The sequence below is a fragment of the Alosa pseudoharengus genome, unplaced genomic scaffold (genome assembly GCF_046254945.1).
Source record: "Alosa pseudoharengus isolate Yale_2024_CS ecotype anadromous, Long Island Sound unplaced genomic scaffold, YU_APseudo_1.1 YU_APseudo_1.1_scf_16, whole genome shotgun sequence".
NCBI lineage: Eukaryota > Metazoa > Chordata > Actinopteri > Clupeiformes > Clupeidae > Alosa > Alosa pseudoharengus.
The window spans coordinates 3,315,372-3,332,245 of record NW_027468630.1 but is presented as its reverse complement, the minus strand read 5'-3'; the positions used below and the strand labels follow the sequence as shown (position 1 = coordinate 3,332,245).

Below are 16,874 nucleotides of genomic sequence, written 5' to 3'. Positions count from 1 at the left end.
TGCGAATGGCTCATCCAAATGTCATCATCTACTACATCCATTTTCGACGATAATCAGGGATTTCAAAGAACTGAATACATTAGTCATGGTTATACAAAGAACTAGGGCACCAATTGCGAATGGACAAATGCCGTTTATCATAACTCAGAGTACACTAAAAGATTGTAGGTACACCCCACGTGAAAAAAAAGTGTAATCGAATTTACCATTTATGTCAATAGGGAACATGGCTCTACAGAGGATTCACTTTTGGCAGATTGGAAAATGCGAATTCCAGTTTCAGATACACAGCGGCTATATTGCCTCAAGAACTATATGTTATGAAGTCATTCAACACTAAAGTGATGCATACCTTATTAATTTTTTAATAAAAGCTCCACCCCCACTCCCCTTTTTGAGAATTTGATGGTAAATGCAGGAAAGACAGCCATTTTGCACTGTTCCCTTGCAAGACTGGGTAAGGCTGATAGACAGTTGCCGTATGAAGATTATTAGGCGAAACAAATAGCTGATATATTCAAATCTACGCAACGTTTCATCGTGGCAGTGCATTTGGGTAACTCCTGACAGCCATTTGCAAGTTTCAGTGCAAAGGGTAAGTTTACCATGTTACGTTATCAATTACAATATTTCAGTACTTGTTTCCCTGCTGCCTAAAGTCAGAACCTAGCTTACCTTAACTAGCTAATGTTAGCTAAGTGGACTATTAATCGAGTATCCAGCGTGTTGTTTATGCCAAGAAGGTGTTTGTTAGCAAGCTAGCCAGCACCAGAAAGGTGTTAAAGCTGCGTTGCTAATTAACGTTACTTGGTTGTTGGTAACTAACCGCTAAGTGTCTCTAGAGTCAGATATTCTGCCGGGTAAATTTTAAGTTGAACTAACCAGCTGCGAAGCCCTTATTTTAATTGTTTCTGTGATTATGTTATTAAGTTTGACGTGAACATGCATACATACAGTTCATACTGGGTATCTGCTCTCAGGATAGCTAGCAGACGTGGCTGGCTAACGTTAACTGGCTTCATTTGTCATTCCTGTGTGACCAGTTGTAGGCTAACAGTATCTTATGTCGTGGTGGTCAGTCTGTACTCCCGTCAACTTCTTCGACTTGGCTAAAATCAAGGCTACAAAAAGTTGCCTATTAGTGTTCTGGGTGGGTGTCAAATGTCTAAAATAAAGGCAATGTTTCCATTTCTTAATCGGTTAACGTTAACTAACAAAGCAATGTGTGGCTTTACCTGGCGAATGTTACACAACGGTCTTGTGGTTAATCAGCTGCTAGCTTGCCATATGTCTAAATCATTTGGCAGGCATACTTCTATGCGATGTATTTGGTTGCTGAACATCATTGTTGTTCATTGCAGCCAATCTTATTTTCAAAACTGCTTTGATATATTGAGTTTGTAACTGTTGACTTTAACCGATTGTATTGCCAGTGTTCTTGCATTTATCTTGTAAGACATAACGTTAGAAGTCCAAGCTTGTCTGTCAACTATCTGACGTTAGCTTGCTCCATAACGTTAGCATACAAGTTCAGATTCTACTTGATCATATGAATCGGTGATAATTACATAGGGTGTGTTAAAATGCGGACAGAAAATCAAGTGTTTAGATAATATATATATATATTATTTTACAGTAACCACTTCGATTGTTTGCGGATAATAAAAGTGCGTACTTTGGTGTGGCTCTTGCCAGCTAGCTGGTAGTAGCATGTCGGCGTCTTCAGAAACACTAAGATGGAGAGGGGCCTTGTCACCAGCACTACTCACGCCACTGTCAGTTCAGGCCTGCTTCAAATCACATAAGATGTTGGTCTGTGTTGCCCAGTCACACCTCTCTCTGTCCATGTATTTAACTCTCCCTCTCCATGCATTTTTTTGCACTACAACGCATCTTTCCTAGGCATAGTTGTCTTTGTGCGATTGCCCTGAACGTGCATTTGCACACGGTCTAACAATGTTCTTGCCAACCCTTTAGACAAGAGCCTGTAGCATTATGTTCTTTCCTTGGAACCATGTGAGATATGATCACTCTCTATCTAGATACAATAGCAAGCTCAGAGACATCTCATCACTGTTACAGAATTATCTCTAAATTGTCAGTAAATATTGATGTCATTTCAGACGTATTGTTACAGAATTCTATGTATGCATGCATGAATCCTTTCAACAGGCTCTTTGACAGCCATAAGCTTATTTTTTTCCCAGTCACTTGAGAGAATGTGTCAGGCGTGTTGCAGAAATGCTCCTTACTTCAATGTATGGAATGTAAGTCTGAAGTCTGATAATCAGAACCAAAGAGGTCTTACAGAGGCATGCTCATATGCTTGGAAGTCCCAGTGCAGTCAACTGTGCAACAACTGGGGGATTCTTCTTTCATAATGTCCAGCTGCTCCCTGAAAATGGAAGTTTTCCTCTCCCATTACTCTTCACTGACTTTTGCAACCATCAACCAATAACCATGCAAGCCAGGTTATTCTTACCATACAGAAAGCTCCCTATAGGCGTGAGCTTTTCTTAAGAGCTAAGTAAGTGTCCCCATGCTCCTGTGAGACCAGAGGAATGCATTCCCGAGGACAGCTTGTGTGCTGATGGTAGTGAAACTAGCCTCTGTGGTCACAGTTGCTGTGTGGAAATGAACTGTTTGTGAAAATGTTATTCTGACAGACGGCTTGTTTGAAATTTCTCTTAACTTGCTATCTCTCTGACGTCTGCTTGGATTATTTGGTCTACAGTGGTCCCTTGTGGAATATGACAAACAGTAGACAGAGAGAGAGAGACGTCTGAAGTGAATGCAAAGCTATTGAATACAAGACTGGCTCTGAAAGACTCTTTCCAACGCCCAACAGTGGAAACTAACCAAAGCTTTCCACGACTAATTGATCCTTTGTGTTTAGCTTATTGTTGCTTAAGTGTTCGCATTAGAAGTGTGCAAAATGCGTAGCCTACATGGTCAACTTTGCAATTTAACAATATACATTCACTGACAAGGGCTGAGCAACCAGTTCCAGTAGTTCTTAGGCATGTTGAGATTTTATGTGGGAGCAAATTGCCTCCCAGCATTGGTTAAGAAAAGGATTACAATGTCATGTTTCCCACTAATGCTAGACCCAGCTAGATATCTTCATTACTTCATTTTACGCTAAATTGCATAAAGTGCACTTAGGAGACATGACTCATTCAACTGAGGGAAAAAAAAGAACAGTGGAGTGGGCAAGTTGGTTTATTGTTTTATGCGTGACCTTACTACGCATAGAACATATAATTTTTCTTCTCTTTGAGGACCCTCAAGTGAATTTTCTCTCTTTTCTCTCCTTCCACAGAGCTGAGAGAAGGTCCTATTCCAGAGGCAACAAGAGAAGCACAGGGTAAGCTTAAGTTTGTTGAGCTCAATCGACTACAGCAGCATGAATTCGACTCCTGTCTAAGTCCTCACATCATGCATGTCATTTAGGCTATCTCATAGCCCAGCACCTGTCAGACATATTATGTGACTATGACATCGGTAGCTTTGGCAAAGACCTCGACAAGAATGCTCCCTGATCCATACATCAATCTTACTGTGTGATGGCTCATGTAGTGTGGTTGTAAAAGAGCTGGTAAAAGGACCTGATCCAAGAAGTACGCCTGAAACCCCCCCCCCCCCCCCCCAGTTGTATTTAAGATTAACATCTTATTCTTAACATCATATTCTCAGGAAATGTTCTGCTGATTTCATCGTGCCGTTGTTTACACTGGTTACCTGGATCGGTGTATGTGGGATATATATATTTTAGGAGAGCTCCTTTTATAGGAGCATTCCCTGAAACAACAGTGCCTTCATTGAATGCCTCTACTCGAGAGACACTCTTGAATTAAATGACAAGTTGTTTCCATGACTACAGTGGTATTACACCCACGCCCCCCATCATGTGACGGCCTGATGCTTCCATAATTGTATCATTCTGTGCGGGGGGACTTTATTCCTGCATGGCAACACTTCCGTTATCTCCTCTTCACTGAGGACCTGGAGGCCTTATGATGTAATCTTTGAGTCTGTGACCTCTGAACTTCTGTTGAGCCTCTCTACAAGAAAAGAATAGCATTTCTTTACTTGGTGACATTCCAATATAGGCCTATTTTCTGCTATGTAAATTACTTACATTTATTTATGTTCAGTGAGATTTGTTGGGACAGTGTATTATCTGCTCTGGCATTTAGAGAAAAAGGGGTGAGTGATTGTTAATGAAATGTCAGCTGTAGAGCTCACTGAAAAGGATATACAGTAGAGTACAGGATGTAAGACTGAATCTCTCGCTATTAGCCTGTATCTTGTTGTCTAATCACCCATCTTAATGACTCTCTGCAGTTGTCTAAAAAAGACATGCCATCCTTCCCTACTCACAGCAAAGAAACGTGTTAAAAGAGATCATATTCCCGTTTTTTTTTTTTAAATGCTACCTAATCTAGATGTCATCAGGTATTCTAGACATGTGCTAATAGTTTCAGAAGCAGATGGTTTGACCTGGATGGTAAGCTCTCCTTATTGTAGCCCCTTCTGCCATAACTCCACTGTACACCTTCACTCCTGCATGTGCCACTTTGTTTTTGCACTTTTCTTTGCTTCTGTTCCATAAAGTCAGGATTCATCACAAGCATGCCTGCACCTCCAGCTTAGGTCACACCTCAGGTTAGAGGAGTTTGTGTTGTGGCAGGCTTGCATAAGCCAGACAAGACTCAGTCACTGGTTCCTCCTTGGAGGTGCACTGGTAGAAGATGTGTCAGTAATCTTCCATATCCCCTGTCTGACCTGTGGCTGCAGAATGCATACGTGTCAGTCACGTAGATGGTCCGGTGGCATGGGGTGAACAGAGCCATTGTTTCGGACATACTGGAACACTGTCATGGAGAGATCAGCGCAGAGCGTAGGCCTAGTCAGAGAGATATTAGAAGGCTGACTCTTTGGTCACAGGGATTGTAAGCCTAACCATTGCCATGGAGAGTTGATAGGCAGTTGGTATTTACTTCATAAGTGAAATGCCAGCATTGCCTTTATCAATATCCGCGTATCTCATCATTGGCCCAGCGCCTGTCCTTGTATCTAACACAGGTTTGTCAAACCTGCACCTTCAGACTGACTTTTGGCTCTTCTACCTCATTACCTCTGAGCTGTTTATCACTGTTGAACCGTAATGGTGACATGTGGGATTTGGAGTAAAACGGTAAAGTTGAACTGTTAATCTACTCCCTGGTGACCTAGTAACAAATGTATTCCACAGCTTCAGTGTGAAGACAAAGCACAAGATTACTGTGTTTGAGAAATGAGAGTGGGAACTTCCCTCCTCTCATTTATGACTTTAATATCAGAGTAAGCCCTTGTCCTGTTGGTGTCCCAGAATTTCTCTCAGGATTGTTAAATGTCTTTGTGAGGCTATTTAACATAAGCCATAAGTGGTTCCGAGTGGTTTTTAATTGTGATCTGATTTTAAGAATTTACTGGTTGCTTCAGGCTGTTCAGCAAATGCCATTGCCTAGTAGTTTTGCTAGCTAAGCTAACTACTAAATGTCCATTTGCATGAAATGATAGCTAGTTATCTGGCTGACCTTACTCTCCTCAATTTGACCAATTAATTTTAATAGGGAAAGATCTAAGCCCTCATGGTGCTTGCACAGTTTCTGACAGTTTCCTCAGTGACCCATTGTGCTCTTGTGAACTTTCAACTCATTAGCAAGTCTGTATTTGCCAGTTTAATTTTCTAGTCTAGATACATCATATAAGAAGTTTGTGAATCTAATGCTGGGAATCTAATGGGATTCAATATAATTGTTGTTAACTCTAGTTAGCTAATATTACAGCATGTTGCACTAAATTAAATTAGACCTTGCTGTGAGTAGGGGTGCATCTCAGTTGTGCTGTCCCAGACATCCAACATTAATGGAATTCAGTCAACCCTAAGGAGAAGATTTTAACATGGTCTGCGATATGCACAGTTCATGGTCTGCAAAATGGGCTGCGATATGCACAGTTCATGACTGGCCCATTAAAGTCCATTCCAGAAATTATTTTTGATCTGGATTTGCATGTTTGATTGTATTTGTTAATTTGAATGACTACAAAGTGACGGCATTAAAACCAAGGTCTTTGGGGGAGACCAGAGCCTCTGTTGGCATTGAATGAGATCACTAAACTTGCTATGCTGGAGTCCGAACTGTTCGCTCTTGGCCTGAACAGATCAGGAGACCACAGGCGTAGGGTGATTAGAGATCCCTTCATAATTAAGCTCCGTGGCCCGCTGTTTCCCTCTCCTGGCACCCGCCTCCCTGCTCTGGCCGGGAAATGAGATCTAATTATGGCTCCGAGAGCACAAAGAAACCCCACAATGGCGCTTACAAGCGGTTCATTTTTTTTAAAACGCTGAACGTTTTTGCATTGTTGTTTGATGCGCTCTGTGCTCAGGCATTTGGTTTCGTCTCTCACACAGCTGCTGATAGCTCCCCAAGCTCCTGACTGTCAGAGATGCCTCAGCAGAGAGACTCCGCGCCGAAAGCTGCCTGCCCACCTGAAATGCTTATTTTTATACCACAGTCCTGCAGCCTGCTGCGTAGAAACCGGAACCCAAATCAGTCCTAGAGTGAGGATGATATTGACAGAGGGCAGAAGTGCTTGTGTGACGTTCAGCTCCTGGGCAGGCTTGCTGGCGGTCTTGGCTAATCTGAGCCAGTGTGGAGAGGGGTGGGGTGGCGTTTGTTTGTCTGGAGCGATAGCCGCACAGATGTGCAGGGGGTGAGCTCTTTAGCCTCCTCTGGCTGTTCAGTCCTGCCACCACACACACAGACACGCACACACACACACTACACACACACACACGCCTCTGCATGACTCGTTAGCTTCCGTGTCCTTTAGGGCCTCGTTTGCCTGTCAGTCACGCTGAACTCCTTCTAGACAAGAGAGCAAAGCTCCAACACTTGTGATTGGGAACCCTGTCAGTCACGCTGAACTCCTTCTAGACAAGAGAGCAAAGCTCCAACACTTGTGATTGGGATCCCTGTCAGTCACACTGAACTCCTTCTAGACAAGAGAGCAAAGCTCCCAACACTTGTGATTGGGAACCCTGTCAATCACGCTGAACTCCTTCTAGACAAGAGAGCAAAGCTCCAACACTTGTGATTCGGAACCCTGTCAGTCACGCTGAACTCCTTCTAGACAAGAGAGCAAAGCTCCAACACTTGTGATTGAGAACCCTTCCTTCACACACCCCACCTTTCTCCAGCACTTGATTTAATTTGCAGCCTGCATTGTTTGCTCAAGCACAATTGAGTCTGCACAGGTTGTTGAATAGATATTTTCGATTTAGACATCAGTGTGAACAGTATAGATAGATAGATAGATAGATACTTTATTGATCCTCAAGGGGAAATTCAAGGGTCTCAGTAGCATACAGACATAAAACACAACATGCACTTACAGCAGAAATGGTAAACATAAGTATAAGTATAAACTTTATAACTAAACTCCACTGTACAATAAAGACAGTAGAAGATAAGACAGATAAGAAAACTAACAAAACTAAATACACTATATAAGTTAAATTAAGAAAGTCCAATGTGCTTGAGGCAGGGTTTCCGTTGTCCGGTAATTACCGGACATTGGCCGAAAAAAAAATGAAATGTCCGACAAAATTAAATCTCTCCGGTCAAATTGTCCGATTGAAATTGGCTAATAATCCCGTCCCCTAACGCAATCTGAATTTGAGAATAAGCCTTAATATGTAAGCCTATATTATACGTCCTCTGGCTATGTTTTTAAATGAACAGGCTCTACCGTTTGAAAAGTAAACAACACGCGCAGTTTATGCGACCATGTTAAACAACGAACAAATGAGTGAGGCGGTTCAAACGTGGCCAGACGCGATGGATGATCTGGTCAACTCCACCACCACCAGATTAAAAGCAGAAGTGTCGGGCGTATCTGTTGGAATCAGTGACATTGGAATTGGAAGTGGAGTTGCGGGGGGTGCAGCCGCTCCAAGACACTGTCATTCTCCGTGTATACTGGACATGCAAAGTGTTCTTTACCCAAAGCATACAGTAGGCCTATGCGTTCTCTGTCTATGATCTGCAGGGTTAGGGCCTCCTTGACGAGGCGATTACTGGTCCGCGGATCATTTCTGGCACAATTAAACGGTATCATTGAATCGCGGCCGAAAGAAAAAGAAACTAAACATTTCCCAGGCCAGAATAGGAAACATTTCTTAATTTATTGTTATCAAATATAGAGGCATAGCATTAGGGGGTAGTGGTGTGAGCACTCATTCTTGTGTGTGCGCATCTGTGTAAGTTAAACAGTCACCACTGGAGATAACGTGGGTAGCAGCAACAAACAACGTCGCCTTTTTAAAACAACAAACGAAGCGGACTCTTGCTGTCCTTGTTAGGCATGTTTAAGTTAGGCTAATGAACATGTTGCATTCTATACAGACTGATTATGTCATTCTTTAAGCTACATAGCCTGTCTTCAGTTTTCCTCAATTTGACTAATTAAGAAGCGTTAATAGGATATTTGACCGGCATATCATCAAAATGTCCGGAAAACGAAACCTCTGCCGGTCACTTTGACCGGCACCATTTTTTTCTAGCGGAAACTCTGGCTTGAGGGTGATCAAGCATAAGACGCTTGTAGTGACTGGGCCGGGACTGGTGAGGTGCTAAAGGGAGTGTCATGGTGAAGGTGCAAACAGTAGTCCAACCATAGTCCTTAGTTATGTGTGCCTGGCAAGGTGCTCAAGAGAGTGAGTGTCATGATGAAGGTGCAAAAAGTAGTCCAACATTAGTGCAACAGTGCAAGAGTAAGGTCTAGAGACCAGCATAAATAATATAGACTAATACAGAGTAAAGTGTAATGTAGAGAAGGTAAAATAAAAAACTAATATAGCATGAAAAACAGTGTAGCAGTAAAACAGTAGTGAAAACATTAGGCTGTGTACAATAGTAAAACAGTAGTAAAACAGTAGTAAGCAGTAGTGGGCAGTCAGTCAAAAAACATGGACATGGAAAGGGTGGAGAGGTTCTGGTATCAGTTCTGGTATGTCTGTGTACAGATGCCTTAGCCCTGCTGTGCTGTGGTTAAAGCCTCTGGTTTGTCATGTTGTGGGAAGGACCTATGGATCTCTGTCATTAAGGGTGTTTGTGCTGCAGTTTCTAGGTGACGAGGAGGCAATAGGTCGGAGGAGACTGACCTTTGGCATTCTGAAAGGTGGAGAGTTCTCGCAAACCATCCCAACCCTTTTCTCCCTCTGGGTTGAGCTATAAATAGGGCATTTTTCTTTTCTCGTCTGTGTGTATGTGTGTGTGTACGTGTGTGTGTGTTTGTGGGCCATGAAGACGGGCTGAAGGGTCGTGTGATCAGTAAACTGATGCTGTAAATCGGGACAGGAGTACGGCTGCATACTCCGTGGGCTCAGCTGTTGAACTGCTCTTGTAAACTCACACCCTGAAACATGGCCAAAAAGTGTGTGTGTGTGTGTGCTCTTGTATGTGTATATTAGGGGTGCCAATCTGATATTAAGATCGGATATAGGCTAGGCCCCAAAAATTGGGCAGATCCATGGGTCGATCCGTTTACTTCAATTTCAAGGACTGAGCCATAATGCGCCAATTTACACGTTTATGCGTGAGATTCAACGCAAAACACTCTAACCAAATACAATGTCATTTTAATTTCTTATCTGTATAAACTTTGCCTGAGGTATGCAGCTTATTAATTCAACAATGGTGTGGGATCGATAACGGGTATCAACCGATAGACAAAGCCTAGGCATCGGTATTGGTGTCAACCGATAGACAAAGCCTAGGCATCGGTATTGGTATCAACCGATAGACAAAGCCTAGGCATCGGTATTGGTATCAACCGATAGACAAAGCCTAGGCATCGGTATTGGTATGGAGACCGATGGACAAAGCCTAGGCATCGGTATTGGTATGGAGACCGATGGACAAAGCCTAGGCATCGGTATTGGTATGGAGACCGATAGACAAAGCCTAGGCATCGGTATTGGTATCAACCGATAGACAAAGCCTAGGCATCGTTATTGGTATCAACCGATGGACAAAGCCTAGGCATCGGTATTGGTATGGAGACCGATAGACAAAGCCTAGGCATCGGTATTGGTATGGAGACCGATAGACAAAGCCTAGGCATCGGTATTGGTATCAACCGATAGACAAAGCCTAGGCATCGGTATTGGTATCAACCGATAGACAAAGCCTAGGCATCGTTATTGGTATCAACCGATGGACAAAGCCTAGGCATCGGTATTGGTATGGAGACCGATAGACAAAGCCTAGGCATCGGTATTGGTATGGAGACTGAGAACGTCGGATCGGTGCATCCCTAGTGTGTGTATGTGCAGAAGATGTGTACACTATTTACATTGTTGAGTTGAGTCACCTGACCACTTGGCTTTCGACATACCAACGCTCCCTCCTGGTTCCCAGACCAGTAGAGCACTGTAACCCTAGTAGGAAGGCCTGGAAAAGCTGTGCCTCATTCAACTTTAATACTGCAAACTGCCTGACCTGCTTGTTGGAGGTGTGTGTGTGTGTGTGTGTGTCTGCCCCACTCAGAAAGGCAGTGTTGTGTTTTTGCCTCAGCACAATTGTTTGTGCTTATTTGCACTCCCTGGCGCACTGTTAACTGGGCTACTTTGGACCAGATCTTTCCCCCCATCCACTTTACTACTGCACTGTTAACTGGGCTACTTTGGACCAGATCTTTCCCCCCATCCACTTTACTACTGCACTGTTAACTGGGCTACTTTGGACCAGATCTTTCCCCCCATCCACTTTACTACTGCAGTGAATTTCTCAGGGCTGCTGCTGCTGCAGTACAGAACGGCACATCACATTTCATTCAGGTCTAATAGTGTTTTGTGATGCGCACATTAATTGCAGAGATATTTCAGCTTCATATACCTTTTCCTCAGGTAGAGCTTTATGGCTGTCCATTTAAAACATCTATTCATGCCTCTCTTTTTTATAACTGAAATTGTTCCGTAGGCTCTGTATGTAATTTTTCTGCCCTATGATTTGTGGGTCTGTAGAGAGAGAACATAATGCAGTTCCCTGTGATGGCGACGTTATCCCTGAATCCTAGTGTTTCTGCAGATCTATACAGCATGCCCATTTGCACTCACAGCTGTACCTAGTCAGATAGGATGGGACGAGTGAAGTGAAGTGTGTGTGTGTGTGAGCGTGTGTGTGTGGTGGAAATTGGTGGGTGTTTATGCGTGGGATGGGATGCACATTGCGTGTGCTGCAGTAGAAGGTTGAAGAAGTGAACTTTGCTCTGCATTGTACACTGTTTGCTATACCATGCGAGACTTGCCAGAAGAGTTTGTGTTGACTGTAAAACACATTGCAACATGAACATGCTGTTGTATGTTATGTAAATAAGTCCCTGCAGGTTTGATGGGGAGAGGTTTGTGTCTTGAAAAAGCGAGGAGGAGGACTGCACAACCAAGTTGAGGTGCTGGCAGGAAGTAATCAAGACAGAGCTGTCTTTTTATATTTATTAAAGACTGATGTTTCAGCCTTTATTAAGGTTACATCAAGAACACATACATGACCACAGATGGTCAAACTGTATGAATGTAGAATAAAGAAGCCCTTGCGGGAAGCTGAGAATGCACAGTGAGCATTCTAAATAGGATGCGGTTTATCTGAAGATCCCTTGTCTGATTAGGGGGTGAATGGGCCGCGTCTCCAGACCTCATATTTCACTGCTGTCATTGTGGACTGGACATTAATTTGGGCTAGGGGGCGTCCGGGCACGTTGGTTAAAAATGATAGTGGCAGGGATCAATAGACACGGTGCAGACACTCCTTATCGGTCAGTGTTTTTGATGCCTGTAAATCTGTTGGACTGCGCAGGACTCTCAATGTGGAGGTTTCAGGCTGCATCCTAATCCCCCTGAAAACTGAGCCAGTGTGTCGTTGCCCATCTGTTTGAACTGTGTGTGTACGTGTGTGTGTGTGTGTGTGTGTGTGTGTGTTTCTTTCTTTCTGTCTCTCCCCAGGGGCATTGGTCAAGCCTGTATTTCAATTGTTCTTGTTCCTTTGTCAGTAATCAGCCCGCTCTTAGTCATCGTCCCTCGTCTGCCCTCCTGTGCTGTTGCCTGCATGAGTTTATACCCTGTGCCATCGCCCCATCATCTCCTCTTTTCTCTTGTGCTTCCTCTTCCCTTCATCCTCCATCTCTCCATCTCTCAATCTCTCACTCCGTCTCCCGTGTGTGTGTGTGTGTGTGTGTGTGTGTGTGTGTGTGTGTTCACGTGTGTGTGTGTGTGTGTGTTTTGTGTTATGTTATGTGATGTTGTGTTGTGTGTTTTGTCCATCGTCTGATGTGTGCGTCCTGTACCTGTTCTGTGTGTGTTTTCCCTGTAGTGATTGTCAAGGGCACTGGATGGATAGCGTGGAGGCTGAAACCCTGTACCTGTCTGCGGAGCAGCATGGGCAGCATGAGTGCGAGCTACCCCTCTCTGCCCTGGAGGCTGCCGCCTCGGGCGGGTAAGAACGCACCCCCCCCCCCCACCCCCTTAGTTCCACCTAGCTCCTCTATTCTCCGCTCGACTCCACTCCTCCCATGGGAGTTACACCGTCTCTGCCAAGGCGAACTCGCAATCTCATCATCTTCCTCTCTTTGGCCCTCTGTCAGCGAATACACTTGTCTGTGCCAACATACACACACAGTCAGTCTATTCTAAGAGAGTTACACACTCGTATGCGTGCCTGCGAGGAACCTGTTGCGTTTTGTGTGGGTCAGACGATACCAGCGGACTTAACTAAAGCTTCCGCTTGCCCATTTCAATTACTGAGGTTCTTTACCAACATTGGTTATCAGTCTTGACCAACATTGATTACCTTCTTATATTAAGACTGGGACTGATTATTTAATAACTCCTGTAGAAATCTGGTATTAGTCAGATTTAATATGAGACCTATAAATAATGATGGTGTCTATAAGCTTAGTCAAATGTAATGGATGTTTGACAGAACTCTGCTTAGACCATTTCCCAGATTAGATAGAACTAGCTCATAATCATCACTTAGCCTGCTTAGCATGATACAATGTCATCTAATTTCACAGACACAGACACACACAGGCTATTATATATATATATATATAAATATATATATATATATATATATATATATAATTTTTTTTTTTTTTTAAGAATTATAAGTGTAATTATAAGAATTATAAGCTGGACGACTAGAAAGCGCTGATCTCTATATGTTGTGCAGAAATGGTGATATACGATATGATTTGATGTAGTGAAATCTTACGAAGTAAAATACAGTTACACAAAGTTAACACCTCATACTGTCATACATCTTAATACCGTAGTTGTGTTCAGTCAAAAACAAAACAAAAACAAATTGCACTCAGCAGAAAATGCACACTGCAATTTGTTTTTGTTTTGTTTTTAACTGAACACAACTACGGTATTAAGATGCATCACATGCACCTTTTTGTGCTGGGTTTTTCCTGCATAGAGATTTGCGAGGTGGCCGCCTCAATAAAATTTCCTTCTGCCTCCCAACAAATTTCTTATTGTTTTCATTATTTTGTCATGGCATTAATACTGCCATGTTAATATGAGCATTTTTTCTAGTGACATTTGTATGAAATGAAGCAGCTGTGAATATTGGCATCCCCAAGTTGTATGTTAATACGTGATCTGAATCATAGCAGTTCACATTGATTGTCCTTTTTCTGTCCTGACTTCCTGCTGCTGTTACACTGTCAGGGAGATCAGAAGGACTATGTCATGTTCCAGCATGTAGGAAAGCCCTCCTTATGACGCCTGTGGAAAAGTCTTGCATTATGTGTGTGTGAAATCTTGAAATTTAGCACCTGATCGTTGGGGGGGGGGGGGGGGGGGGTCGTCTTGCTTAGTCATGTAACAGCTTTGACAGCACGTGTTGGGATCTTCTGTTAAAGTGAGGTGGTATTACTTTTTCCAAAGTGTTCAAATCCAATTCAGTGTCAGCTGAAATGCCATGTGTAACTTTTGAGAAGTTTTTTTTTTTTTTTTGGTACTTTTTTTTTTTTTTTTTGTGTTTTGTGAAACCTCAGCTTAGGTTAGAAAGAGAGTCAAAACTAGCCTCTATCACAAACATGGATGAAGATGATAATTTTTTGAGTGAAACTAGCTTTTTGTGTGGTCATGTGAAGAATCTTCTGTGGTGTTCTCATCATACCACCGTAACCATAGTTTCATACAGTAGTTGTTACTTTTTGCAGATTGGTGGACATTGTCCAAAGCTGTAAATCTTAAATAAATATTATAGACAGTGCTTTAACATTTAAATATTATAGACATTGTTTTAACAATTTACATATGAAGTTTGATGTCCAATCATGTACACACATGATGCTGGACACCATCATGTGTGTAAATGATTGACATCACCACCATAAAGATGAGGGGGTCTTGTAGAGTACTGCTTTGAAAAGAACATGGCTCAAACCTGCCATCAGTTAACTTACACATTTTGCAGTTTACAGACTACTGTCTACTACAGGCTTGCATCTGTGTTCCTTTCTGCCCAGAAGAGCTTTGGCATGTATGAGAGTGACTTTGTAAATGCCAGACATGTGAATATTGATGCTATTTTGATCTGTACTAGTTGTGATGCCAGTTGACACAGACACATGCTTGTTGTGAGCCGTGACATGCTGATGTAACTCCAGGGGGACAGGTTCGTTGCAAAGGTCGGCCCCAAAGCTGTTTGTGTTTATCTTGTGGTGCTTTTATTTTCTCTCTGGCAAAAAAAACCCACATGGGGCACATGACTTCCGCTGGCCACTCCCACCCCACCCTACCCTACTGACTGCACCCTACACCCCCCACCCCTTCGCTCTCCCCATGACAACAGTGTGAACAGGCTCTGCGCCGGAACTTGATTTTGTCAGGAGGCGGGGGTGTTGTGGGTGCTTTATTGAGAGGGTTGTTGAGAGGACCGGAGAGAGGAGGGGGGCAGTTGGGTGTGTATGGAGGCAGGGATTAGCAGCCCGCGCCCCTGCTCCATTCACCGCGTCCCGTCAGCGACTCTTATCAGCATGGATCTGACACGGCGTTTATCTGACGCGGCAGCTCGTTCTGCTGGGCTAGGAGAAACGCACACAAAAAAGCCCCTGGCCATCAGCACTTTCCTTTGTGTGCCCCGGGACCACTGCATTTAGTGGCCTGACTCGCCCCCAGCCTAATCCACACCCAGGGTGTATGCCGCTTTGCCGTCACTGTGAAGGCCCTTTTTTTAATGTGTGTGTACGTGTGTTGTGTTCCACCACAGTGCCAGCTTTTTTACGCCATCGTCTCTCTCCTCTCCCTCTAAACTCTCGTCTTTTTAAAAAATAAAAACTCCTCTAGGTGTTTTTTTAAATTCTCTCCCACAGCACGAAAGCTTTTTTTCCAGGTGCATCTTTGTTTGTTTTGGCTTGTTGTTTTTTCCCCGGGGGTGTTTATCTTTTCTCCTGACCTGGCCTCGATGAGGCGTCCACACGGCCAGCAAGCCCAGCCTCTCCTGCGTAGCGCCCCACAGGTGGTGACCCCAAAAGGGAAGGTGACAGTGGCCTGCAAGCGACGGAGCTGACTGCTGTGGCAGAGTGCTGTTACGGAGCAAAGTGTGATTACTACACAAACCGCGTGTGTGTGTGCGCGTGTGTTTTCCTGGACAAGTGTGACTATCGTAGTGGAGTCTGAACAGACCTTTTTTCCCTGTGGTGTGTGGTGAAGAAAGGACGCTCCTGAAAATGTCCTCTTTTAAGCTCGACTTTCTGCCTGAGATGATGGTGGATCATTGTACGTTGAATTCAAGTCCAGTGTGAGTACCTTTTGTTGCTTTATTTTCTCCCATTTATTTCTGTGGTTTTCCTTCAGAACTAATATGTGTCAGTAAAGATAAAAAATCAGACTCTGTTTTTGGACACCTCACAGGCCATACAGAATTGTGAGTGAAATTAGTATATAGAGCTCTGTAACTTTTTGTGATCTGTAGAAAATAAATTAGGGGAATCATATTTTGGATAGCATGGTGTACTTGTATTGAGTATCTTGCAGTAGCCTTAACAATCCAAGCTCAGATGACTTGGACAAATCACTGTCTGACTTGTACAATTTTCCGATAATTATTTCTCTGCCCGACGACTAAGTCAGAGGATGTAATGCAGCTATAGTTCTGTTTTAAATGTGCCCTATTGCTCTTAAAATAGATGGGCTTTGTTTGAGTGTGTTAAGGATGACACTGATGCAGCTTGGCTTTCTCTTGTGGACCCCTTGTGGGCCAGAGAGCAGGAGAGAAGTTGATGGGCGAGCGCTGATGTTTTCAGACGTGTGCGTTTCCTGAGAGATTAACCCTCGCTGGAGGGTGCGATCATGGGAAAAGGCCGGACGTCGCGGGTCACGGGAGGTCAGCTCGGGTTCACGCCGCTCACAGGCCTGACGACAGCAGAGTAGTACTTATGAAGGCACACGTAGATTTAAAGGCGAACTATGCAGGTTTTTTAGCTTAATATGCAGGTTTTTTAGCTTAATTTACCTTAACTAGACAGCTTCAGAGTCATTGGAATGGTTATATGACACTTTTTGGGTTGAATGGTGGCTGTCTCGCTTTCCCCTAGCGCCTGTGAGCGGAAAAACCACCGTCGCAACGGCGGGGCTATAACGAGTGTAACAAATTGTTTTACTGCATTTAAATACACATACACGCCAGGCACCGGCTAGAACAAGGTACCGATGAAGTTTCTCAGACATTCGTCATGACAGAGACAGCGAAAAATAAGCAAAAACAGCGAAAAAATTGCCAATGCTGCATAGTTTCTCTTTAAGGCAG

General features: G+C 43.5%; 1 protein-coding gene across 10 annotated transcripts in view; it reads left to right on the top strand.

Moving 5' to 3' along the window:
* The first annotated feature begins 404 nt into the window (after positions 1-404).
* Positions 405-16,874, top strand: part of celf1 (cugbp, Elav-like family member 1) — a 41,912-nt gene continuing 25,442 nt past the window's right edge. For 2 of the 10 annotated variants that reach the window (XM_076286693.1, XM_076286692.1), the window contains exons 1-3: positions 405-595; positions 3,323-3,367; positions 12,420-12,542. In XM_076286693.1, the coding sequence (XP_076142808.1) occupies positions 12,439-12,542 (104 nt within the window). In that variant the 5' untranslated portion in view covers positions 405-595; positions 3,323-3,367; positions 12,420-12,438. The remainder of the gene's footprint in view (positions 596-3,322; positions 3,368-12,419; positions 12,543-16,874) is intronic. The other 8 variants (XM_076286695.1, XM_076286691.1, XM_076286694.1 and 5 more) reach the window with 6 other exon arrangements.